The sequence below is a fragment of the Lethenteron reissneri genome, chromosome 27, assembly GCF_015708825.2.
Source record: "Lethenteron reissneri isolate LAM-NWPU_2019-01 chromosome 27, ASM1570882v1, whole genome shotgun sequence".
Taxonomy (NCBI): Eukaryota; Metazoa; Chordata; class Hyperoartia; order Petromyzontiformes; family Petromyzontidae; genus Lethenteron; species Lethenteron reissneri.
Window position 1 is genome coordinate 17,071,261 of NC_083805.1, and position 25,115 is coordinate 17,096,375.

At 47.7% G+C, this 25,115-nt stretch overlaps 1 protein-coding gene and 1 long non-coding RNA gene across 3 annotated transcripts; one reads left to right on the forward strand and one right to left on the reverse strand.

Moving 5' to 3' along the window:
* Positions 1-3,460: 3,460 nt before the first annotated feature.
* On the forward strand, positions 3,461-21,088 carry LOC133348227 (uncharacterized). Of its 2 annotated transcripts, XR_009755792.1 has the most exons (4): positions 3,461-3,636; positions 4,503-4,605; positions 17,039-17,084; positions 20,236-21,088. It is a non-coding gene; the product is annotated as an uncharacterized LOC133348227 (long non-coding RNA). The 2 variants fall into 2 exon arrangements; XR_009755791.1 differs by lacking the exon at positions 17,039-17,084.
* Positions 21,089-24,209: 3,121 nt separating this feature from the next.
* On the reverse strand, positions 24,210-24,818 carry LOC133348228 (uncharacterized). The gene has a single exon (XM_061560947.1). The coding sequence runs from the start codon at positions 24,788-24,790 to the stop codon at positions 24,215-24,217; it is 576 nt and encodes a 191-aa protein (XP_061416931.1). The 5' UTR covers positions 24,791-24,818; the 3' UTR covers positions 24,210-24,214.
* Between the last annotated feature and the right edge of the window lie 297 nt (positions 24,819-25,115).

Sequence of the window (25,115 nt, forward strand, 5' to 3'; positions counted from 1 at the left end):
ACTCGCCAACATACCCATCTAATTACCACACAGAGACCCATAGACCTACACAAAAGCGCATAGACTCATCACACAGAACCACAGACTCAAACACACCCACAGACTCGCACAGAGGTCTATAGACTCACCACACAAACACACGGACTCACCACAGAGCCCCATAGACTCACCACAGAGACCCATAGACTCATCAGACAGAGACGCATAGACTCACCCCACAGAGACTCATAGACTCACCCCACAGATACCCATAGAGTTATACAAAAACGCATAGACTCATCACACAGAGAACCACCGACTCAAAAACAGACTCGCACAGAGCCCTATAGACTCACAAACAGAGACACATAAACTCACCACACAGGACACATAGACTCACCCACAGAGACCCACGGACTATCACAGAGACCCATAGACTCACACACAGAGATCCATCGACTCACAAGGAGACCCAAGGCTCGCACGTGAATGTGTGGTGATTTAGTTGAAGGTCGGAGGGGGGTTACCAGCCCCTCGCACCCATCCAGAACTCCCTGTGGCCACTGGTGGCTGCGGGCGACGTGAGGTTCACAGCTGGTCAGGGTTGGCGCCCCCCCCCCCCCCCCAAAATGTCATCTCTCACAACCACCGCTGCATTATCAACCGTCACCATTCGCCAATAGTGACAATGGACGTTACCACAGCGCCTGTGCCAGGCCAGGTGCACTTTGAAGTCACGTGAAGTGTCGAAGGCTGGCTGACCGGAGGTCCTGGAACAGCCCAGGTGCCATGGGTTGGTCTGACTGAGATGACTGGCAGCACCACCTGTACCCCGTACTGTGCCAAATTGCTGCATATTTATCATCCGGTGTTCCGCTCGTTGTTGTGAGTGTCACTCCTCCGTTGTTGTTGGAGGGCGATTGTCGCCAACTGCAAGTAGAAGCATCCTTCACGAGCCTCCCCGCAGAGGCCGATCTCGACACCACTGGTACCAGTCGTCGGCAAAGCCCACTCAGCTCCACATCCTCCCGTACCGCATCAGTCCACCTCCACTCCAGCCAATGCGTGCCCGCCCAGCTCCCTCCATCCACCCACATACTCACTTACCGGCTTACTCACGCACTCACCCACTCATATCTGCTCTCGCACCTACGCATGAAATTTTAAATGCAGGCTACGCAAAGCATCGTGATCAATTTACACCAAAATCTACTCTCAACCACTTAAACCACATATTCGTAAATGATGCGCCCCATTATCAGCCACTATGGCTGTGTGCAGGGTGTTGTGATGTCACGTAGTACGACGTTTTTTCTTGCTCCCCCCCCCCCCCCGTTTTAACGCGGCGTCTATCTATGGCCTCGTCACATTGGCTCTTAATGGACGCGTGGTGATGGTGAAAGATGATTCGGCGGTGGATACTGAATTACCGGAGCCCCATTTAACATTCAGGTGACCGGTGCACGGTACGTGAAGAACCTGTTATGTCCTGTAAGCAGACTTCTCTGCGTGGGATAGTTAACACCTCTTAATGCACAGACAACCGCCAACGCAGCCTCGCCTGCCGGAGGAGCTCGCTGATGATCGGACAGTGTTGAGATCTCTCAAGGATCTGTGAGTTACTCGCACACAAAGATCCCCGTATAGCCTTTAACAGACTGTTGGGGCAAGTGCTTTATAACATCAAAGGGGCGCTGCAATACGATGCAATCAAAATCACCGATCAGAGATTTTCCCATATATGGTCTTTGCTGATTGTGAATCGATACTAATTGTATTGATTCCACTCAGTCGATACAGCAGCAAGCTCAAAATGTCCGATTTTATCTGAAAATTTCTGCGTTTCACAGATCATACAAAGCAACGGTATTGATGCCTGGTTTGTATGTACTTTTTATTTTAAAAAAAATGCATGTAGTCTATCAGACTTTTGTATTAAATCGCTCTGCAAAAAGTCATTTTGTATGCTAATAAATCAATGTTATGCTAATGCAAAATTTCATCATAGCCGCGACTCGGTTTACTCCGATATGCAATGTCATCTTTATTTCGATCCTGTGAGTGTACAATTTTATATTAAACTTCATTTACTGAGTGAATACAAGACCACTTATATGCTGATGTCCATTTTTATCATAGCTGTGATTCATTCAGCCATTCACTCACTCAGCCACAAACTCACTCAGCCACCCACTCACTCAACGACTCACTCAACTACTCAGCCGCTCACTCACTCAGATATTCACTCACTCAACCACTCACTCAATTATTAACTCAACCACTCAACCAATCATTCAACCACCCACTCACTCAATCACTCAACCATCACGCTCTCACTCACTCAACCATTCACTCACTCAGCCACTCACTCAGCCACCCACTCACTCAGTCACTCAACCACTCACTAAACCACTCACTCATTCAACCGCTCGCTCACTCAACCATTCACTCACTCAACCACTCGCTTGCTCACTCAACCACTCACTTGCTCACTCAAGCACTCGCTCACTCAACCACTCACCCAACCACTCGCTCAACGACTAACTCTACCACTCACTCACTCAACCCCTCACTCAACCTTTCACTCAACCCTCACCAAACCACTCACTCAAAGACTCACCAGAATCCTCTCGGCTTGGGGACTCACTTAACCACTGACTTAACCACTCACTTAACCATTCACTTAACCACTCACTAGAGCAACCACTCACTCACTTAATGACTTACTCAACCACTCAACCAATTACTTTCTCACTCACTCAGCCACTCACTCCTTCACTCAGCCACTCACCCTTTCACTCAGCCACTCACTCATTTAGCCACTCACTCAGCCACACACTCAACCACTCAGCCGCGCACTCACGAAGCTACTTACTCACGAAGCTACTTACTCACTCAACCACTCACTCACTTATTCACTTACTCAACCACTCAACCATCACTCTTTAACTCACTCAACAATTCACTCAATCAGCCACACTCACTCAACGACTCACTAACTTAACCGCTCAGCCGCTCAGTCACTCTATCTCAATCACTCAACCACTCGCTCACTCAGCCACTCACTCCCTCAACCACTAACTGACTGAACCACTCACTCAACCACTCACTCATTCAACCGTTCCCGAATTCATTCAACCAGTCACTCAACCATTATGTCGCTGGACGAGTCCCACCTTGATGGGTCTGCGACATTTCTTTCCAGAGTTATTGCCAAAAAACCACAAACATCCCAGAATCCTCTTGGTTTGGGGTCCAAATGTTGTCGCTTATTGTATCCCATGAGAAACATCGCATCGAATAATTGTGATTGGATTCTCCCTGCCTGGACGAGCAGAATTGAATATGTAAGCATCAGGATTTGGATCAAACCTACAACCTCCTGTATACCGGGCGAAGTAGTGAACTCGTCACCCGGGTTGCCCTAATCCATTCCCGTATCTCTTTTTCTGTGTGTGTGCTACAGGCGGGTGTCTCAGATTGCCAGCACCATGTGATGGGAGCTCCAGGGCATGCTGTGTGCTCGCCAGGAGGGGCTGGGCAAGATGGCGTAGTCGCTGGAGCAGCTGCGGGCGCGGCACCGCCGCTCTCACCCTGGCGGAGTGCAGCAACACAGTGGGGTGGCACCAGCGGGACACTCTGGACAACGCAGCCAAGGTGCGCGCCAGCCACTCACTCATCCACTAACTCAGCCACTCATACAACCACTCACTCACTCATCCACTAACTTAAACCACTCACTCAACTACTCACTCACTCAACCACTCACTCAACCACTCACTCAACCATTCACTCAACCATCCACTTACTCAACCACTCAATCAATCACTCACTCAGTCATTAACTCAACCACTCACTCAACCACACACTCATGTGCTCAAACACTCACTCATTGGTTCAAACACTCACTCATTCAAATACTCATTCAACCACTCACTAATTCACTCAACCACTCACTCACTGAACCACTCACTCAACCACACACTCGCTCACTGAACCAATCGCTCCATAAATCACTCACTCAGCCACTCACTCAACCAATCAGTCACTCAATCATGAATTAAACCGCTCACTCACTCAACCCCTTACACACAGGCTCATCGCCTGTGTCTCAACCATCTCACTGAGTAACATAACTCTTTTTTAAGAAGTGACCTGGCCACAAATGATAGGTCAAAACGTGCCTCATGTGGAAATTTATAGCAGCCAACTACTCTAAACGCCTGTTTCTAAATGTGTAAGGAAAATCCAGAGGACCAGAATAAAAATCCACTTGACCACGGAGAGAACATGCAAACTCCAAATATACAGGTGTCAGGGTTGGGATCTAACCGACAACCTCCTGTATACCAGACGAGGTAGTTAACATTGTATCCGGGCAAGCCGTACATCGAGCTGGAGTGGACCATGCGGCCCATCCCTATCGCGTAAGTGGCTCCCACTGTTGTTATTGTGTTCATATGTGTGTGGTCTGCTTGTGTGTATGCGTGTGCTGCACTGCGCTATGAACCCAACATGACCAGGCTGTTGCCCCGCTCGCCCGACTCGTTGAGAGGTTGGCCACCCCCCAGGGCGTTGTCGTGAAGATACCGCTGGGAGGAAGAATATCTCACAATACTGGAAGAGGTGAGGACTACACAGTAATTAACTGAGTGGGTCTGTGAGTGAGTTAGTGGATGAGTCGGTGGGTGAGTCGGTGGGTGAGTGGGTGGGTCAGTGGTTGAGGGAGTAGGTGAGTGAGTGTGTTAGAGAAGTGGGTGTGTTGAATGTGAGTGAATAGATGAGTGTGTGGAGGAGTGGATTGTTGAGTGAGTCGTTGGGTGAGTGAGTAGGTGGGTGTGGGTTAGAGATTGAGTGGGTGGTGGGTGATTGTGTGAATTAGTGGGTGGGTGGGTGAGTGAATGGTTTGAAGTGATTGATTAGGTGAGGGAGTGGGTGAGAGGTGGGTTGGTGAGTGGATGAGAAAATTGGTGGGTTAGAGATTGAGTGGGTGGGTAACTAGGTGATTGGGAGGGTGAGTGGGTGAGTGGCTTAATGGGTGATTCAGTCGGTGGGTGAGTAGATGAGTGCCTGGATAAGTAAGTGAGTGTATGGGAGCATGAGTGGGTGGATGGTTGAGTAGGTGGGTGAATAGGTGAGTGGGTGGTGGGTGGGTGAATTAGTGAGTGACTGTGTGAGTGAGTGCGTGGGTAGGTCAGTGCGATATTGTGTGGGGGAGTGGGTGAGTGAGGGGTTGAGTGAATAGGTTAGTGGGCGGGTGAGTAGATTGTTGGGTGAGTGGGTGGGTGAGTCAGTTAGTGGGTGGGTGAGTGAATATCGAAGGTTGAGCAGGTGAGTTGTTAGTGTGTGATTGGGTGCGTGGGTGAATCAAAGAGTGAGGCACCACGGTAGCGACATGTTAACTACCTCGCCTAGTATACAGGATTTTGTGTATTCGATCCCATCCCTTCCACCTGTATATTTGGAGTTGGCATGTTCTCCCTGTGGTCGTGTGGATTTTTCTCCGGGTCCTCCAGGTTTTCTCTCCATATTTAAAATCAACATGCATTTAGAGGATGTGGCTGCAATAAATGTCTCCATGATAATCCATTTCGTTATCCTATCATTTGTAACCAGGCCACTTCTGAAAAATATTAATTTAGTTATTTGAACCAGAGGTCGCAACCGGGTACCCGATACCCGTACCCTACCCGATACCCGGCTACCCGTACCCGGCCGGGTACGGTACGGGTAGCCGTTTGCGACCCTGGGCGGCCGGGTACGGGTACGGATAGGCCGTGAGTCACTGGTGAGTAACCGTTTGTCACTCATTTCGGGTAGGGTACGGGTAGGGAACGGGTACCCGTACCTCTGATCTGAACCTTTTCTGGTAAAATTAAAAAAATATTGTTTAATTTAGTTTATTGGGTGGGTGAGTGGGTAGGTGGGTTATTGAGTGATTTGGTGGGTAGGTTAGAGATTGAGCGGGTGAATGGGTGGGTGTGTGAGTGGGGGTGTGATTAGTTGAGTAGGTGAGTGGGTGAGTAAATTGTTGAGTGAGTGGATTAGAGATTGAGTGGGTGGCAGGGTGAGTGGGTTTGTGAGGTGGGTTGGTGGGTGTTTGAATGGGTGAGTGGGTGGAGTGCCGTGGTGGCGAGCTGTTAACTACCTCGCCTTTTGTACAGGAGGTCGTAAATTCGATCCCGACCCTGACGCCTTGTCGCGTGGAATTTTCTCCAGGTGCTCCGGGTTCTCCCTCCACATTTAAAAACATGCAATTATAGAATTTGGCTGCTATAACTTTATACGTGAAAAGCCACTGAATTGAGTTGATATTTGTGGTCAAGTGGTTTTTGAAAAATATCTATATAGCTGAGTGCCTTACCTGGTAAAATAAAAAAAGCTTAATTTTTATTTAGTGTGCAGATGAGTGGCTGGGTGGGTGAGTGGATGAGTGAGTGCGATGTTTGATGGGTAGTAGGTCAGTGGCTGGGTGAGTGGGTGAGTGTGTGCTTGGCTCGGTGGTTGAATGAATGGATGGTTGAGTTAGTGGGTGGGTGTTTGAGTGTGTGTTATCGTGGGTGGGAGAGTCAGAGAGTGGAGTGCCATGTTGGCAAATTGTTAACTATCTTGCCTGGTATTTTTAAGTTCGTAGGTTCGATCCAAACCCTGCTTCTCAAAACAATCTATATAGCTCAGTGGGCATTACCTGGGGAAAAAAATGTTTGATTTAGTTAAGGGTGTTGGTGAGTGGGCGGGTGGGTGAGTGCATCAGTGTGGGTTTGAGAATTAGTGGGTGGCTTGGTGAGTAGGTAAGTTCGAGTGACTCAGTGGTTGAGTTTGTGGGTGGTTACGTTAGTAGGTGATTAAATTAGTGGGTGGGTTAATAATTACGTTGGTAGTGGGTGAGTGGCTGAGTGGCTGAGGTGGTTGGCTCGGTGGGTGGGTGAGTAGGTGGGTTATAAATTGAGTAGGTGGCAGGGTGAGTGGATCTGAAAGTGGGTGAGTGAGTAGGTGCATGGCTGGGTGAGTTAGTGAGTGGATGGATGAGTGAGTGGGTGAGTGTGTGGGTGCATGGATGTGTGGGTGGGTGAGTGTGTGTGGGTAGGAGGTTAAATTTCGATTTAAAGCTTTCGTGACTGCAGGGATTCATCTTCTTGGTTCTTTCGGTAAAGTCACGTAGAAGGGAAGTAATAAAATAATAAAAATAAAACATAATAAAACAATTCTCACGACGTTTCGGCCACAACGCAAGCAGCCGTCCTCAGGTGAAGAATGAGACAATGCCAAGCTAGGAGCTTATATATAAGCTGCGTTGGAGGTGGAAGAAAGAGCGCCTTAACAAAAGAATGTGCATATGAAGAGGAATTTAGCATATACATGGAAAATGCGTAGGAGGTGGGCGGGGGGGGTTTCAAAGTCATATTATGCCCATGCATTATGCAGGATCAACAGCACCAAGGGGGGGTGCAGGGATTAGCAGTAACAAAGGAAAGGAATGTTAATGATATGTAGCTGCAGTTACTCAACAACCACGTAGAAAACTAAAGTATAAACTACATAAAAAACTAAAGTATAAATTGCATAGCACCATCAGTATACTTAGTATACTTACTATACTCTACACTAAGCTGAGTTACTAACAACAAGTACTAAATGTATTACTTGTTGTTAGTAACTCAGCTTAGTGTAGAGTATAGTAAGTATACTGATGGTGCTATGCAATTTATACTTTAGTTTTTTATGTAGTTTATACTTTAGTTTTCTACGTGGTTGTTGAGTAACTGCAGCTACATATCATTAACATTCCTTTCCTTTGTTACTGCTAATCCCTGCACCCCCCCTTGGTGCTGTTGATCCTGCATAATGCATGGGCATAATATGACTTTGAAACCCCCCCGCCCACCTCCTACGCATTTTCCATGTATATGCTAAATTCCTCTTCATATGCACATTCTTTTGTTAAGGCGCTCTTTCTTCCACCTCCAACGCAGCTTATATATAAGCTCCTAGCTTGGCATTGTCTCATTCTTCACCTGAGGACGGCTGCTTGCGTTGTGGCCGAAACGTCGTGAGAATTGTTTTATTATGTTTTATTTTTATTATTTTATTACTTCCCTTCTACGTGACTTTACCGAAAGAACCAAGAAGGTAGGAGGTTAGTTGGGTAGTGCGTGAATGGGTGGGTTAGAAATTGAGGGAGTGGGTTAGTCACTGGGTGAGTGAGTGGATGGGTGGGTTTGTGAGCTTTGGTTAAGAGATTGAGTCAGTAGCAGGGTTGGTGTGTGGTTTAGAGATTGAGTGGGTGGTTGGGTGAGTGGGTGGTTGGGTGAGTGGGTGGGTTAGAGATTGAGTGGCTCGGTGAGGGAGTATTGGGTGGGTGAAGTGAGTTGGTGGGTCGGTGAGTGCGTGGGTGGGTGATTCAGTAAGTGGGTGAGTGAGGGGTTGGGTGAGCAATGGGTTGAGTGGGTGTGTTTTTTGTTCGTGAGTTTGTGGGTGGGTGAGTGGGTCAGTTAGTGGTTGGGTGAGTAAGTGGGTGGGTGAGCAAGTGAGTGAATGGGTGTGTTGGTAGGTGAGTGTGTAGCTTGGTGAGTGGTCATAGGGTGAGTGGGTGGGTGAGAAAGTGGTTAACTGAGTGAGTGGTTGGGTGGATGGGTGAGTTGTTGACTGAGTGGGGTCAGCGAGTGGGTGGGTGAGTTGATGTGGGAGGTTGAGTGGGTAAGATAGTGTGTGAGTGAGTGGATGGGTGAGTCAGAGAGTGAGGCGCCAAGGTGGTGAGATGTTCACTGCCTCACCTAGTATACAGGAGATTGTGGATTCGATCCCGACCCTGTCGCCTGTATATTTGGAGTTTGCATGTTCTACACATGGTCGCGTGGATTTTGCTGCAGGTCCTTCGGGTTTTCCCCTCTGCATTTAGAATCAACATGCATTTAGAGGATTTGGCTGCAATAAATGTCTATGTGATAAGCCACTTCGTTTATCTATAATTTGTTCACTGGTCTATTCTGAAAAGGATCTATATAGCTCAATGGGCCTTACCTGGTGAAATAAAAAGTAGTTTAGTTTAGGGGGTAGGTGGCTCGTTGGGTCGGTAGGTCTGTTGCAGGTCGAGTAGGTGGCAGGGTGAGTGGGTGAGTAGGTAAGTGGCTGGGTGAGTGGGTGGACTGCTGAGTGTGTGAGTTAGAGATAGAGTGGGTGGATGGTGGGTGTATGATTGGGGGAGTGAAATGGTGAGTGGATGGGTGAATGAATTGTTGAGTGAGTGAGTCAGTGAGTGGGTGTGTAGGTGGGTGCGTGGGTAAGTGGTTAGCAAGGTGTGTGGGTCTTTGAGTGGGTATGTGGCTGAATGGGTATGTGGCTGAATGGGTATGTGGCTGAATGGGTATGTGACTGAATGGGTATGTGGCTGAATGGGTATGTGGCTGAATGGGTATGTGGCTGAATGGGTATGTGGCTGAATGGGTATGTGGCTGAATGGGTATGTGGCTGAATGGGTATGTGGCTGATGGTAGGTGGCTGAATGGGTATGTGGCTGAATGGGTATGTGGCTGAATGGGTATGTGCTGAATGGGTATGTGGCTGAATGGGGTATGTGGCTGAATGGGGTATGTGGCTGAATGGGTATGTGGCTGAATGGGTATGTGGCTGAATGGGTATGTGGCTGAATGGGTATGTGGCTGAATGGGTAGGTGGCTGAATGGGTAGGTGAGTGGGTATGTGGCTGATGGGTATGTGGCTGAATGGGTAGGTGAGTGGGTGGCTGCGAGTCAGAGTGGAGCCCCATGGTGGCGAGATGTTCAACTATCTTACCTTTTGTACAGGAGGTTATGGATTCGGTCTCGATCTTGATGCCTGTATATTTTGAGTTTGCATGTTCTCCTCGTGGTTCATGGATTTTTCTCCGAGACCTCTGGGTTTTTTGTGGCCCGTTGCTTCTGAATAAGATTTATATAGCTCCGTGGGCCTTGCCTTGTAAAAAAAAAATTAGCTACAGTTGGGTGAGTGGGTGGTTGAGTGCGTGGGTGGGTGAGTGAGTTGGTGGGTGGTTAGGTTAGTAGGTGAGGGGCTGATGTGAGTGAGTTGTTGGGTTAGATATGGAGTAGGTCACAGTGTGAGTGGGTGGGTTGGTGCGTGAGTTGGTCAGTGAGTGGGTGGGTGAGTTGGTGGGTGGGTTGTTGGGTGATTGAGTTGGTGAGTGCATGTGTAGGTGGGTGCGTGGATGAGTGGTTTAGTGAGTGGGTTAGAAATTGAGTGCGTGGCAGGGTGAGTGGGTTTGTGAGTCGGTTAGTGGGTGGCTTTAGTAGTTGAGTGGGTGAGTCAAAGAATTGAGCGCCACGGTGGCAAGATGTTAACTACCTCGCCTACTATACAGAATGTTGTGGGTTCGATCCCGACCCTGACGCCTGTATATTTCACTCCACATTTGGAAACATGTAATAAGAGGAATTGGGTGCAATAAATGTTTACAGTGACTTTGTTGAACTATCATTTGTGGCGAGGATGCTTCTGAAAACAATCTTTATAGCTCAGTGGGCCTTACCTGGTAAAATACCGCTGGGAGGAAGAATATCTCACATTACCAGAAGAGATAAGGACTACACATAGAGTGGGTGATTAACTGGGTGGGTCTGTGAGTGTGGGTCAGTGATTGAGGAAGTAGGTGAGTGAGTGTGTTAGAGATTGTGGGTGATAGGGTAAGCCATGGGTGACGTGAGTGGGTGTGTTGTTTGGGAGTGAATAGACGAGTGGTTGGGTGAGTGGCTGGGTGAGTGGGTGGGTGGGTGTGTAGGTGAGTGGGTTAGAGATTGATTGGGTGAGTTAGTGGGTGGCTGAGTGGGTGGGTGGGTGAATGGGTTTAGAGATTGAGTGGGTGGTGGGTGGTTGGGTGAATGAATGGGTGGGTGGGTTTGTGAATGGTTGAGGTGAGTGAGTGGGTGGGTCAGTGCGTGAGTGGGTGTGGGAGTGGGTGAGAGGTGGGTTGGTGAGTTGGTGAGAGGATTAGTGAATTGGTGGGTTCGAGATTGCGTGGCTGGGTGAGTGAGTGGGTTAGAGATTGAGTGGGTGGCAGGGTAAGTGGGTGGGTTGCTTAATGGGTGTGTGAGTGGGTGGATGAATAGGTGAGTGGACAGGTGCATGGTTTAGTGGGTGAGTGAATAAGTGAGTGAGTGGGTGAGTGGATTGTTGCGTGAATGTGTGGGTGGTTGAGTTTTTGGGTAGATGGGTGTGTGAATATGGGAGATGAGTTCGTGTGTTAGTGGGTGGGTGAGTCGGAGAATGAGGCACCATGGTGCCGAGATGTTAACTACCTCGCCTAGTATACAGGAGGTTGTGGATTTTATCCCAGCCCTTCCGCTTGTATATTTGGAGTTTCTATGTTTTCCCCGTGGTCGCGTGGAATTTTCTCCAGGTTGTCCCTCCACATTTGAACATGCATTTGTATAATTTGGTTGCAATAACATTCTACGTGAAAAGCCACTTAATTGAACTGTCATTTGTGCTGAGGTGGCTTCCGACAAAGATCTATAGCTCAGGGCCTTACCCAGTAAAATGAAAACCAATTAAATATTCGTTTATTGTGTGGATGAGTGGGTGCGTGCGTGAGTGGGTGCGTGGGTGGATGAGTGAGTGGATGGGTTGATGCGTCGTAGGTGAGTCGCTGAGTGAGTGAGTGGCTGGGTGCATGAGTGTGGGTTAGTGATTGAGTGGGTGGCTTAGTGAGTGGGTCAGTGTATGAATGGCTCAGTAGTTGAGTGAGTGAGTGGGTGATTGAGTGAGTGGGTGAGTGTGTGGGTTAGTGGGTGGGAGAGTCAGACAGTGGGGCGCCACGGTGGCGAGATGTTAAATACTTCGCCTGGTATGCAGAAGGTTGTGGGTTTGATCCCGACCCTGACACCTGTATATTTCCCTCCACATTTAAAATCAACAAGCATTTATAGGATTTGGCTGCAATACATGTCATAAGCCACTTCGTTGACCTATAATTTTTAACCAGGTAATTTCTGAAAAGATGTTTAGCTCTGTGGGCCTTACCTGGTAAAATAACCACAATTTAGATTTAGTTTAGTGTGTTGGTGAGTGGGCGGGTGAGTGCGTGGGTGGGTGGGTGAGTGGGTGAGTGGGTGAGTGTGAGTTGCTCGGTGGTTGAGTTAGTGGGTGGTAGTGGGTGGTTGAGTTAGTGGGTGGTTGAATGTTTTGGTGGTTGAATTATTGGGTGGTTGAGTGGTGGGTGGGTGGGTGAATAATTACGTGGTTAGTGGGTGAGTTGCTGAGGGAGTGGTTGGGCGAGTGAGTGGGTTAGAAATTGAGTGGGTGGCATGGTGAATGGATGTGTATGTGACTGGGTGAGTAGGTGAGTGGCTGGGTGAGTATGTGAGTGGATGGATGAGTGAGGGGGTGAGTGGATTTGTGGATGAGTGAGTGTGTGGGTAGCAGGTTATGTGGGTAGTGGGTGGGTTATAAATTGAGTGAGTGGGTTAGTGACTGGGTGAGTTGTAGTTGAGAGAGTCAGTTTAAAAGTGAGTTGGTGGGTTAGAGATTGACTGGCTCGGTGAGTGAGAGCTGGGTGGGTTAGTGAGTTGTTGGGTGGGTGAGTGTTAGTGGGTGGATGATCGACTGGGTGGGTGGTTGAGTGAGGAGATGGGTGGGTGGTTTGCAGTGATGTGTGGTGAGGTCAATGGCTGGGGAGACACTGGCTTGTGTCAGAGCCAGATTCACACACTCAGGGGGACGTGGCCTCACGGAGGGGGGCGTGTTAGACGCATCCTCCTCAGTGAGGCAAATGTGATGGCTGCCTCCCCTGGTGCTTTTTCATTGCAGTTTCATGACGAGACCAGCGAGCCTAAATATCTTAATACACATACGTGAAATAAGTTACCTGGAGTATGGAAGGCGAGGACATGAAATGAAGGGGTCTACAAACATTACATTGGTGACATACTGAGATAGTAGCAGGCACGCGCTTATTGCCCGCGCTCCATCCAGTTACTGAGGGGTTGCGCAATCAGGGGAGGCTGAGCTCGTCGCTGCCTCGCCTCTCGTCTCTTCCTGTATTTGCAGTGGAGCTCCGCAAATTTGGCAATTTTGACTATAAAAATGATTGGAATCGTACAGAAATGACATTTATAACACAGATCAGTGGAAAAATCTTAATTTTTATTTTATTATTCTCTTTTTTTTTTTTATTTTCGTAAAAACTATTGTCATTGGAGTATGACAGGTGAGGCTCTGCCTCCCCTGACCGCACGTCCCTGGTGGGTTGGTAGGTTGGTAGGTTGGTGAGGAAGTGAGAGAGTTAGTGGGTACGAGATTGAGTGGGTGGCTGGCTGAGTGGTTGAGAAGATGGGTGTGCGATTTCATGGGTGAGTGAGTCGGTGAGTGAGTGGGTGAGTGGGTTTTTGTATGGGTGAGTGCTTCAGTGGGTTCATGAGTGAGTGGATGGGTTATTGAGTGAGAGGGTGGGTATTTGAGTAAGTGGTGTGCGTGAATAGGTGAATGGGTGGGTGTTTGAGTGAGTGAGTGAGTCGGAGAATGGGGTGCCACGGTGGTGAGATGGTAACTTCCTCACCTAATATACAGGAGGTTGTCGATTCGATCCCGACCCTGTCGCAAGTATATTTGATCGTGCTTGTTCTCCTCGTGGTCGTGTGGATTTTTGTTCCAGGTCCACGGAGTTTTCCCTCTGCATTGAGAATAAACTTGCATTCAGAGGATTTGGCTGCAATGCATGTGTAGTATTCTTGAATGAGACCGACACTTCGTAGAGGCCACACGCTTTTATTCCGATAACACTAGTCCTCAGGACTCACTGGGGAAACAGTCCCACACACACAACCTAGGGAGGTACAGCCTCCGGCTATATTCTCATTTCTCTCCTTCCCTAGCCTCCAGCTACTCTGTTACTCTCTTCCCTAGCCTACAGCTACTCAGCTACTCTCTTCCCTAGCCTACAGCTACTCAGCTACTCTCTTCCCTAGCCTACAGCTACTCAGCTACTCTCTTCCCTAGCCTACAGCTACTCAGCTACTCTCTTCCCTAGCCTACAGCTACTCTGTTACTCTCTTCCCTAGCCTACAGCTACTCAGCTACTCTCTTCCCTAGCCTACAGCTACTCTGTTACTCTCTTCCCTAGCCTACAGCTACTCAGCTACTCTCTTCCCTAGCCTACAGCTACTTAGCTACTCTCTTCCCTAGCCTACAGCTACTTAGCTACTCTCTTCCCTAGCCTACAGCTACTCAGCTACTCTCTTCCCTAGCCTACAGCTACTCAGCTACTCTCTTCCCTAGCCTACAGCTACTCAGCTACTCTCTTCCCTAGCCTACAGCTACTCAGCTACTCTCTTCCCTAGCCTCCAGCTACTCTGTTACTCTCTTCCCTAGCCTACAGCTACTCAGCTGCTCTCTTCCCTAGCCTACAGCTACTCGGCTACTCTCTTCCCTAGCCTACAGCTACTCAGCTACTCTCTTCCCTAGCCTACAGCTACTCGGCTACTCTCTTCCCTAGCCTACAGCTACTCAGCTACTCTCTTCCCTAGCCTACAGCTACTCAGCCCACTCAGTTCCAGCGGGGCGGCATCCTTGAGGCTTGGGGGTCCAGGATCTCCGGCTCTCCTCCTTCAGCTTCTCCTCCGATCGACCCCTCCGCTCTCCGGGAGCCGTCTTATATATCCCCTCTCTCTGAGGGGCGGGGGTGTCTCGGGCCCTGGCTCTCGCCAGCCCCCTCCCCTCAGAGCCGTTCCAACCACCTCTCGTCCCTGTCAATCCGGGCCGGTCCAGACCGGTACGTACCTCTCCCCTAGCTTGTGTGACCTGTGTGACCTGTGTCAACCTTGGTGTCAACCTTGACCACCACACATGTGTAAGTGATAAGCCACTTAGTTAACCTGTCATTTGTAACAAGGTCGCTTTTGAAAAAGATCTATATAGCCCTGTGGGCCTTACCTGGTAAAATAAAAACAGTTTAGTTTTTGTTTCGTGGGCGAGTGGGTGAGTGAGTGAATGGGTGGGTTGGTGGTTGGGTGGTTGAATGGGGGTTGGGTGGGTAAGTTGGTGGGTGTTCGAGTCAGTGGCTGGGTCATTGTGTGAGTGTATGGGTATTTGAGTAAGTGGTGCGAGTCAGTAGGTGAATGGGTGGGTGTTTGGGTGAGTGGCTGGTAGGTGGGTGAGTAAGTTAGTGTAGGAGGTTGAGTGGGGAAGTTAGTGTGCGAGTGGGTGGGTGAGTGAGTCAGAGAATGGGGCACCATGGTGGTGAGATGTTAACTACCTTGCATAGTATACAGGAGGTCATGGAATTGATCCCGACCCTGCCGCCTGCATATTTCGAGTTTGCATCTTCTCCCTGTGGTCACGTGGATTTTTCTCCGGGTCCTCTGGGTTTTTGCATTGAGAATAAATTTGCATTCAGAGGATTTGGCTGCAATAAATGTATATGTGATAAGCCACTTTGTTTACCTGTAATTTGTAACAAGGTCGCTTTTGAAAAAGATCTATATAGCTCTGTGGGCCTTAGCTGGTACAATGAGAAATAGTTCAGTTTTCGTTTATTGGGTGGGTGAGTGGTTGGTGGGTGATTGATTGAGTGTGTGGTTGGGTTGGTGGGTGAGTGTGTGAGTTAGAGAGTGGGTGGGTGGATGGGTGGGTGTGTGAGTGGGGGAGTGAATAGGTGAGTGGGTGGGTGAGTGGAGTCTAGAGTGAGTGAGTGAGTGGGTTGGTGGGTGGGTCGTTGAGTTAATGAGTGGGTGTGTAGGTGGGTGCACAGGTAAGCTCTTGAGTGGCTGAGTGTGTGCTTGAGCGAGTGAGTTAGCGGTTGAGTGGGTGGCAGGGTGAGTGGGTTTGTGAGAGGGTGAGTGAGTGTGGGTGGCAAGGTGAGTGGGTGGCATAGTGAGTGGGTGAGTGAGTGTGTGGGTGGCTTTAGTAGTTTAGTGGTTGGGTGAGTCAGATAATGAGGCACCACAGAGCGAGATGCAAACCCCCTCGCGAAAGCCGACGTGTTAAACTGGTATATTGGAATTCGTAGGTTTGACCCCAACCCTGATGTCTATATTTGGAGTTTGCATCTTCTCTCGTGGTCACGTCGATTTTTCTCTGATTCCTTCGGGTTTGTTTAACACGTAGACTTTCGCGACCAATATCATCCATAATAGAGGTTTCTTTTTTGGGTTAGATCGCGTAAATATTTAAATGTGTCGTTTAAACCCACCACCACCCGACACAGCCAACTAGTAAGGATTGTCAGAACATGCCAATTTGTAACTAGTACAGCACACGGTGTGTTGGAGAGTCAAGCCTCAACATTTACAATCTGAGTACGACGTTTCGCCAGTAATTACAACTAGCTTCATCAGGCGACAGCCAGATTTGTGGAGACATTCACCTGTTTCGTTCCTTATGTAGAGGCGTAGATGTGCTGCCTGTTTTTATCATTTGCCGGTTATCATTCGCCTGTTGTCAAGTTAAAAGTAGAAATAGTTATTATTGTTGTAATCACGTTATAAGAAGAAATAATTGTTATTTCGTTAAAAGTAGAAATAATTATTGTTATCAAGTTCTAAGTGGAAATAATAATTACTGTTCTCATTCGCCTGTCGTTATCATTTGCCTGTTGTTATTTTTCGCCTATTGTTATCAAGTTAGAAGTAGAAAGTTATTATTATTGTTATCATTCGCCTGGTGTTGGTAGTGCACGTCTCTAATCCAGCACTCTGGAAGGTAGCGAGGGTTGGTGAATCACCGCACAATGATGTTGGCAAATCACCTTCCCGTGGGCGTCGAGGTGCCATAACCTGACTCGCCAGGAGAAGGCAGTAGAGCAAGTGGACTAATCGCCATCTTCACCTGTACAGGGATAGAGTGTTTCACCCTCGCACGCATGGGTTTTCTCCGGGTACTCCGGTTTCCCCCACTGGTATAAACACTCGTCATTAATTAGCGCATAATGCCTCCATAGAGGACCGCAGAGCTTGGACAATTGTTGGTACTGGCTCACCACGTGGCTTCCTTCCTGCACGGCTGTGGTTCATCATGCCTCTGAGTCGTTCTTGTGCGCGCTATAAAACTTTTAATTATTACTATTATTCGCCAGGCGGTGGTGTTGCAAGCCTGTAATCCAGCAGTGGAAGGCAGCAAGGGTGAGTGGATCACACAGTGAATGTTGTGAAACCCCCTTTCCGTGGGCATCGAGGTGCCTCCTCCTGGCTGGCTGGCCAGGAGAAGGCAGTACAGAAAGTGGGATAATCGCCATCTTTGCCTGTACGGTTTAAAGTGCTGCCCCCCGGGTTTTCTCCAGGTGCTCCGGTTTCCCCCACTTGTGTAAGAACTCATCATTCATTCGTCGAAAATGTAAAAAAACAATTCAGGACCCGACTGTGACTCAGTGTGGATTTCCTGGACTAAGTCTATTTTATTATTATAAAGAATTAAAGGGGCTGTTTGATGACACGACTAGAGAGCTGGCTTGCACTGCAGGGAACTTAATATTCAACTTGGATTCCGCAACCCTCAATGGCCATTTTAAGTTAAATTTGTGCATGTAAGACTCGCACAAACAACCATACCCAGAAACCCATAGACTCCAACAGAGACCCATACATTCCTACAGACACTCAGACTCACACAGCGACCCCATACAGAGACCGATAGACATGCACAGAGACCCAGAGCCTCACACAGAGATCCATATTCTCAAAGGCCCAAAAACTCACACAGAAATCCATAGATTCGCACAGAGGTCAATAGAATTTGAATTTGAATATTTATTTATACTGGAGGAATCTGATAAGCTATAACGATCTGTTTTCACAGACGTCCAATCGGGTGGGTCAGAAAATAACAACAAAAATACAATACAAAAACATCACAGGAAAGGTAAACAAATTGTTTCGAAATATACAAATTAAACTGAACTCTTTTTATCTTACCATAGACTCATACAAACATGTTGGACTCGCACAGAGACCTTAACCACTAAACATCGAACAATTAAAACCCTCTAAACTTCTAAACCCCTAACTATCTAAATCCATAACCATCTAAACTGCTAACCCTCTCAACCCCTTTACTCTTACAACCCTAATCTTTAAACCCCTCGCCCTCTAAAAGCTTAACCTCTAAACCCCCAAAACTCTAACCATCTCAACCCCTAACCCTCTAAATTCCTATACCCCTAACCCTCAACCCCTTTACCCTTAAAACCCTAACCCACCAAAACCCTCACTCTCTAAACCCCTTATTCTTTTAACCCTAACCGTCTAAGCCATTAAAAACCAAACCCTCTGAATCCCTAACCCTCTAAACCTTGAAACCCTAACCTTCTCAAACCCTAAATCCCTAACATTCTAAATACCAACCAATCTAAACCACAACCCTCTAAAGAACTAACCCTCTAGACCCCTAACCCTCTGAACTCATAACCTCCTAAATCCTCAACCTCTAAAACCCTAACCCTCAAAACCCTAACATTCTAAAACCCTAAATCTGTAACCTAATTTTCGATTTAAAGCTTTCGTGACTGCAGGGATTCATCTTCTAACCTAATCCCAACACATTTAAACCTCTACCCTCTAAAGAACGAACCCTCTAGACGCCTAACCCTTAAAACACCTATGCCCCTAAAATGCTAACCCTCTAAACACATAATCCACTACACCCGGAACCCTCTAAACCCATAAAGGTTTTTTTTTGTTAGATTATGTAAATATAAACGTGTCGTTAAACCAACCACCACCCGAAACAGCCAATTAGTAAAATTTGTCACATCAACAAAAAGTGCCATTTAGTGTTGGAGACTAACCCAAAAAAAAACTTTATTATGGACAATATTAGTTGTGAAAGTCTCGGTGTTAAACCCTCAACTCTCAAGCCACTAAACACCTAACACTGTAAATCACTAACCCTTGAAACCCCGATACCTCTAAACCCCTAAACACATACCCTTATAACCTCAACTACTAACCATCTAAACCATTCAACATCCAACAACCTCTAAACACGTAACTCTCTAAACTTTAAAGCGATTTGAAGCGTGTTTTATTTTGGGGGGGGGGGGGGGGCAGAGCTTTGTGACGTCATATTTAAGGGGGGGGGGGGTCTGACTTTTCGTGACGCCGCGTGACGAGGGGGGGTGGGGGTCAAAAATCGTCCAAAATCGCGTGACGTCATTTATGGACGGCCCCTCGTTCGCTCGAGTGACCTGGGAAGTGATCTCACTCCCTGACACCACACTGCGTGTCCCCGTTTTAAATTCAAGTGGTGAATGAAGAAAAAAACAAGTAGACTGTTTAATCAAACAGTCTGAAGTGTTAATAGACTGATATTATTTTTGAACACTTCAGACTTTTTTAATAAACATTGTCAACTTTAGAATATCATTGGTGAGCAGCTATGAGCTAAATTGGATAATGATTCACACTTGGTAATAACGTGTGCCTCTTATTACTGGCCATTGAAATGAATAAACATAACTTAATCAAATACATGTTATGTAATAAGTTAGAAAAGTAAAAAAGTTTCGTCTCGCGGGACTGCCGGCTGAAGACCACCACATTCCCTATCAGTCATTAAAGGTTGTGATCATACTTCACCACGCTGGTCATGTTAGTCGTGCCCAGGAATCCAACTCATGTGGCCAGGTTCAGACAACAGTGCGCTAACCACTACGCCCACTGCTCCACCCATTTCTAACCGTTGAGGTAATAAGTAATATTTAAAAGTACTTTTTTAAAAACACGCTTTAATGAAATGTACCGTATTCGTAATGGCAGAACTCCACGACTCCAGGACGTGGCCCCGAAGCTTGCCATCACGTCAGGGGCCGTGCTGATTTACAGCCAACATCAGTTGAGCGTGGACAATGAGACCCAAGCCGAAACATAACATATAAAAAATTATGTTTACAAATATATATTTTTTATGTTTTTTTATGATAGAATATAGTATTGTCATCAGTATGACATAAATATACCAAGTTTTGCAGTCCATACCACATTGGGAAGTGGGTTAAAATTCAGTTACAAGATTTTAGGATACGACAACAACAACAGAGTGAGTTAAATAAAAGCGTGTAATAATACAAAGACATCACGTTTCTAAGCATCTAATGAACAGCGGTGTTCGGGCGGCAAGAAGCAGTTCATGGGAACGCTGCGAGTCGCAAGAGGTCCTTTCCCCGAGCCCTGCGCGATGAACGAATGAAATGGACAGCGCCTTCACTCAAGACGCTTGACGGAGCTCACGACACGATGACGCCATAAAAATGATGGCTCTGATCCTTGAGGTTTGCAGGACGGCTCCTGGTTCGTCATCCCCATATCTTCGGCAGTCGCAGGCTGGAGGTGCTGATGGAGCCGAGGGAGCCGACAGAGCCGAGGAGAGGAGGCCGTGATGGCGGGAAGGAGGCTGTGATACACTGACTCATCTTACACTGCCTCACTCACACAACATACACTGACTCAGTCATACATCTTACACTCACACAACCACTGACCCATTCACTGATCATACACAATTCACTCATCATACACTCACTCATCATACGTTGACTCACTCATTATACACTCACTCACACTCTCACTGACTCACTCACTCATCTTACACTGACTCAGTCACTCAACATACACTGACTCAGTCATACATCTTACACTCACTCACACAACCACTGACCCATTCACTCATCATACACAATTCACTCATCATACACTCACTCATCATACGTTGACTCACTCATCATACACTCACTCACACTCTCACTGACTCACTCACACATCATACACTAACTCATCATATGCTGACTCACACATCATACACAAGGAGTGTCATGCTGCCAGCTATGGCTACAAGTTCGGTCGTACATGTTATGTATATCGTTTATTGTTAAATTAAGAATCACAGTTCCTATGGTTACTGTTACATTGTTTTTATAGCTTTATTTTGGTGATTTAGAAAACATATGGTTAATCTAAATTGTCTTATGGTTGTTTGTTGTTTGACTTGCATCACACTGTGATTTGTGCCCACAGTGTTGTAATACGTTTTTTTTGGAAGATTTGCTGGTTTATCGAGGATGTTTCTTTTCTCTGTTCATATTTTGTTTGTTGCGGTTGCACCCGACTTAAGAGCCGCATGGCTCACAGGGCTATACCAAAGAAATGAAAAATTAAATGATAAGTGGTGAATGTTAAGGCTTTAAAATGCAGTAACACGTTTCATTTGCTTCTGTGGAGCCAGTAGTTGTATCATCAGCTGCGTCTAGGGATACTTTTACATCGTTAATAGGCACGTTAAATCGTGCAATCGTCCGAAGATGAAAACTCGGGCAACAATATTAAACTCGAGTCAAGAAGAACTGCTTGAAGCAAGATGTAAATTAGGTCGCACAATCCGAGAACATCTAACGGTAACGACACTGTCTGATCCCAAACTATTTTATTGCACAAACGTGGCGATTGGATCTTAAGAATATAATCATTCGACTATCAGCCTCGGTTCGTGCATCTACAACATATTTATCAACATTATTCAATGAAAATCTGATATATTAGACAACAAACCGACTAAACAAACAATTCATGAAATCATCAACATCAGGCCACCTTCAATCAAATAACTAATTACAATGCGTACGGCAAATACATTGATCAAGCTGTCATAGATTTATACCACAAGGCATTCGATGATATGTCCTGTATACACCATCCGTAGTTAGCGATTCTTAAACAACGAGGAATGTAAATAATCTGTGACTGAATAACACGAGCAGTGAAGGTAACGCCGCATCACCATCGTGGTAACGAATTCAGAGAGAATATCAACCCTAAACAATTTACACATTTACATTGCGCTGATTACATTGTCCTGGTTTTCATATAACAAAAGTAGATTTTACATTTTATCAAAGATTTTATCGAGCAGTGCAAAGCTAGGAACAAATTGACGACAGTTGACGAGAACATGTGAACACAAACGGTACCAAAATTGAGTACGTTGATGAATCTTCTTGGTTCTTTCGGTAAAGTCACGTAGAAGGGAAGTAATAAAATAATAAAAATTAAACATAATAAAATTATTCTCACGACGTTTCGGCCACAACGCAAGCAGCCGTCCTCAGGTGAAAACCAGGTCCGTCGAGGCGACAGAGTCTGAATGAAACAGCACACGAGCTTGGAGCATATATATAAGCTGGGCGCCTTGACAAAGGAATTTGCATATCAAGAGGAAGAGCTGCAGCAGCAACTGCAGCTCCCTTTGATGCTGTTAATCCTGCATAATGCACATGCATATGTAGTACTAATCACATTCCTGCATTTCCCATAAATATGCTAAATTCCTCTTGATATGCAAATTCCTTTGTCAAGGCGCCCAGCTTATATATATGCTCCAAGCTCGTGTGCTGTTTCATTCAGACTCTGTCGCCTCGACGGACCTGGTTTTCACCTGAGGACGGCTGCTTGCGTTGTGGCCGAAACGTCGTGAGAATAATTTTATTATGTTTTATTTTGATTATTTTATTACTTCCCTTCTACGTGACTTTACCGAAAGAACCAAGAAGATGAATCCCTGCAGTCACGAAAGCTTTAAATCAATATTACGTTGATGAATTTAACCATTATGGTCAAACAATCTCATTTGTATGAAAGACGGGAACGACAAATGCTACAATTATCTACAGATGTTATACAATGTTTTGGTTCTTTCGGTAAAGTCACGTAGGTAGAAATACAAATTTATTTAATTTAAAATTGTATTTTATTTCTACCTACGTGACTTTACCGAAAGAACCAAAGAGTATGGATTCCTGCAGTCACGAAAACTTAAAATTAAGATTATACAATGTTGTTTGGTCTATAAAAGAATTTCTGAAAATGAGACGAGCCATTAAAGTGCCTTCAATGAAAAGAACTTGCACAGATTGCGCCCCTTTTAATTTACAGATGCCATTCACATATTTATATCTAAACCACGAGCGGTCAAAGATGACCCGTCGAGATGACGAGATGAACCCAAAGCATCCGGAGGCCGCGACGCGACGGCTGCAAGGAAAGCGCGGAACGGAATCAACTCGGGGGAGGCGTTTGCCCCCCAGTGTGGAATCACAGAGCGACAGCCGCCGTCGAATGTGAAACTCCAGTCCGCAGTTGAAGACGATGCGGATGTTCCCTCGCAGCGAGAGGCACGCGCAGTCGCGGGGCGCGTGCACGTGGACGCGACCGCGTTCTCTTCTTCTGCTGCTGCTACTTCGTTCGTGCGGCTGCTGATGCAGGTGCACAGCAGACGACTATGAAGTCAAATCCAGGTGGGCAAGCCCAGATCACCGCGTGAGAAGAAGCAGTGGTAGTGAGTGTATCGCTGCGACGTCTCCGTCGTGTTTGTGGACCGGGCATTGCGTCGTTACACGTTGCACGGTCTGTTCTGGATGGCCACAGTCGCAGGCTCCTGGAGAGTTTCTAATTTAACATTTGTGCATCAGGGTGTCCGCATCTACTGCCGTGGTTTGTGCAGTGGATGCGGTTGAGGGTGGACCGTGAGCAGCTTCGTGGAAGACCAAACCCAGCGATCTCTGCATTGAGTCTTTCACAACAAGCTGTTTCACGCATTGGTTTTTTTCCGGTAAAGACACGTATGTAGAAATAAAATAAAATGTAAATTAAAAAAAATAAAATGAATCACGACGTTTTGAACGCAACACAAGCGCTCATCATCAGGTGGAAATGGGGTGAAACATATAGCGAGGGAACACACAGGGGGACACCACGTACATGGCACACAGAGAACGGCAAACTACACATAAGCAAATGCAACAAGAAGATGGGAGACGAGAAACTCAACAGACCTTGGAACCATCACGTGATGCAAACCAGTCGGCCAACAACACAGTTAGACACTCACCTGGTTGACCACGTATTTCAAAAGACTGCTAAATCTCTCGTGTTCATCATCTGGGCTGAACATGCCAACGTGAAAACAGAGGACAGGGACTCGTGAACAGACACGAGGTACATACACAGAGAAGACACACAGGGAAAGATATACTTCTGGGCAGCCCCGAGGGACAACCAGAGCAACAGCGCACCAAGAGACATCCACACATGCAGAGGCACACACAGCGAGCTGTTTGTTTGAATGACGGCGTTCACTCGAGTGAATTCGTGACCAGTGGACACAACTCGAAGCCCCCCCCCCCCCCCCCCCCCCACGTGCACGAGAGACGCCGCCTTGGAGTGACACCGCCGCCGCTGCTGCCGCTGCTGCTGCTGCCGAGCCGAGCTCACTTTGTCCCCGAGGAGGCTCTGGAGTTGCTGATGAAGCGGGAGAGCTGCCCCACGCCCTCCAGGAGGCCCTCTCCGGTGCGGGCGCAGCAGCCCTGCACCAGCCACTCGCGCCCGTGCCGCGTCTTCACCGCCTTCATCGCCTCCGCCACCTCCGCGGTGGCCGCTGCCCGCGGGAGGTCCTGCTTGTTGGCGAGGAGCACGAAGGGCACCCGCGTCATCTCGGGGCTGTCCAGGATGGCGTCCAGCTCCGCGGGAGCCTCCGGGAAGCGCTCCCGGTCCGCGCTGTCCAGCACGAAGAGGAGCCCGTCCGTGTTCTGGAAGTAGTGCCTCCAGAGAGCGCGGATCTTCTGCTGGCCGCCCACGTCCCACACGGTGAAGGTGACGTTCCTGATGGGCTGCACGGTCTCCACGTTGAAGCCGATGGTCGGGATGGTCACCACGGATTCGTCGAGCTTGAGCTTGTACAGGATGCTGGTTTTCCCGGCCGCGTCCAAACCCAGCAGCAGCACGCGCGCTTGCTGAGTGAACATTCCGCCCAGCAGCGACGCCACTCGCGACGCAAGGAGACCCATTGTCACCGCTCGGCTCGGGCTGCGCCTCGGGTCGTCGTGCCGACAACTCCCCCCGGGCGAGCTCACGCGGGCACCTGCACGCGACGCGCTCCCAGCAGCAGCAGCAGCCCCTCGGCACCACGTGCAGGATGACCACGACGAAGACGGATCTCGTGCCGAGCTCGCGTCGGGGATGTCCCAATCGTCCCTTGCGATGACTGCCGCCGTCTGACTCGTCACTGCCGCGTTTATATCGGCGGCGGTGGAGGCGGTGGAGGCGAGAGACGGCGGTGACATGGCCCCTGGTGAGCTGGAGGTTCGTTCGTAGGCGCCACTGCCACGTGAC

What these genes read in the sequence shown, in the direction of transcription:
- LOC133348228 (XM_061560947.1), bottom strand. Translation starts at nt 24,790, where the DNA reads ATGGGTCTCCTTGCGTCGCGAGTGGCGTCGCTGCTGGGCGGAATGTTC.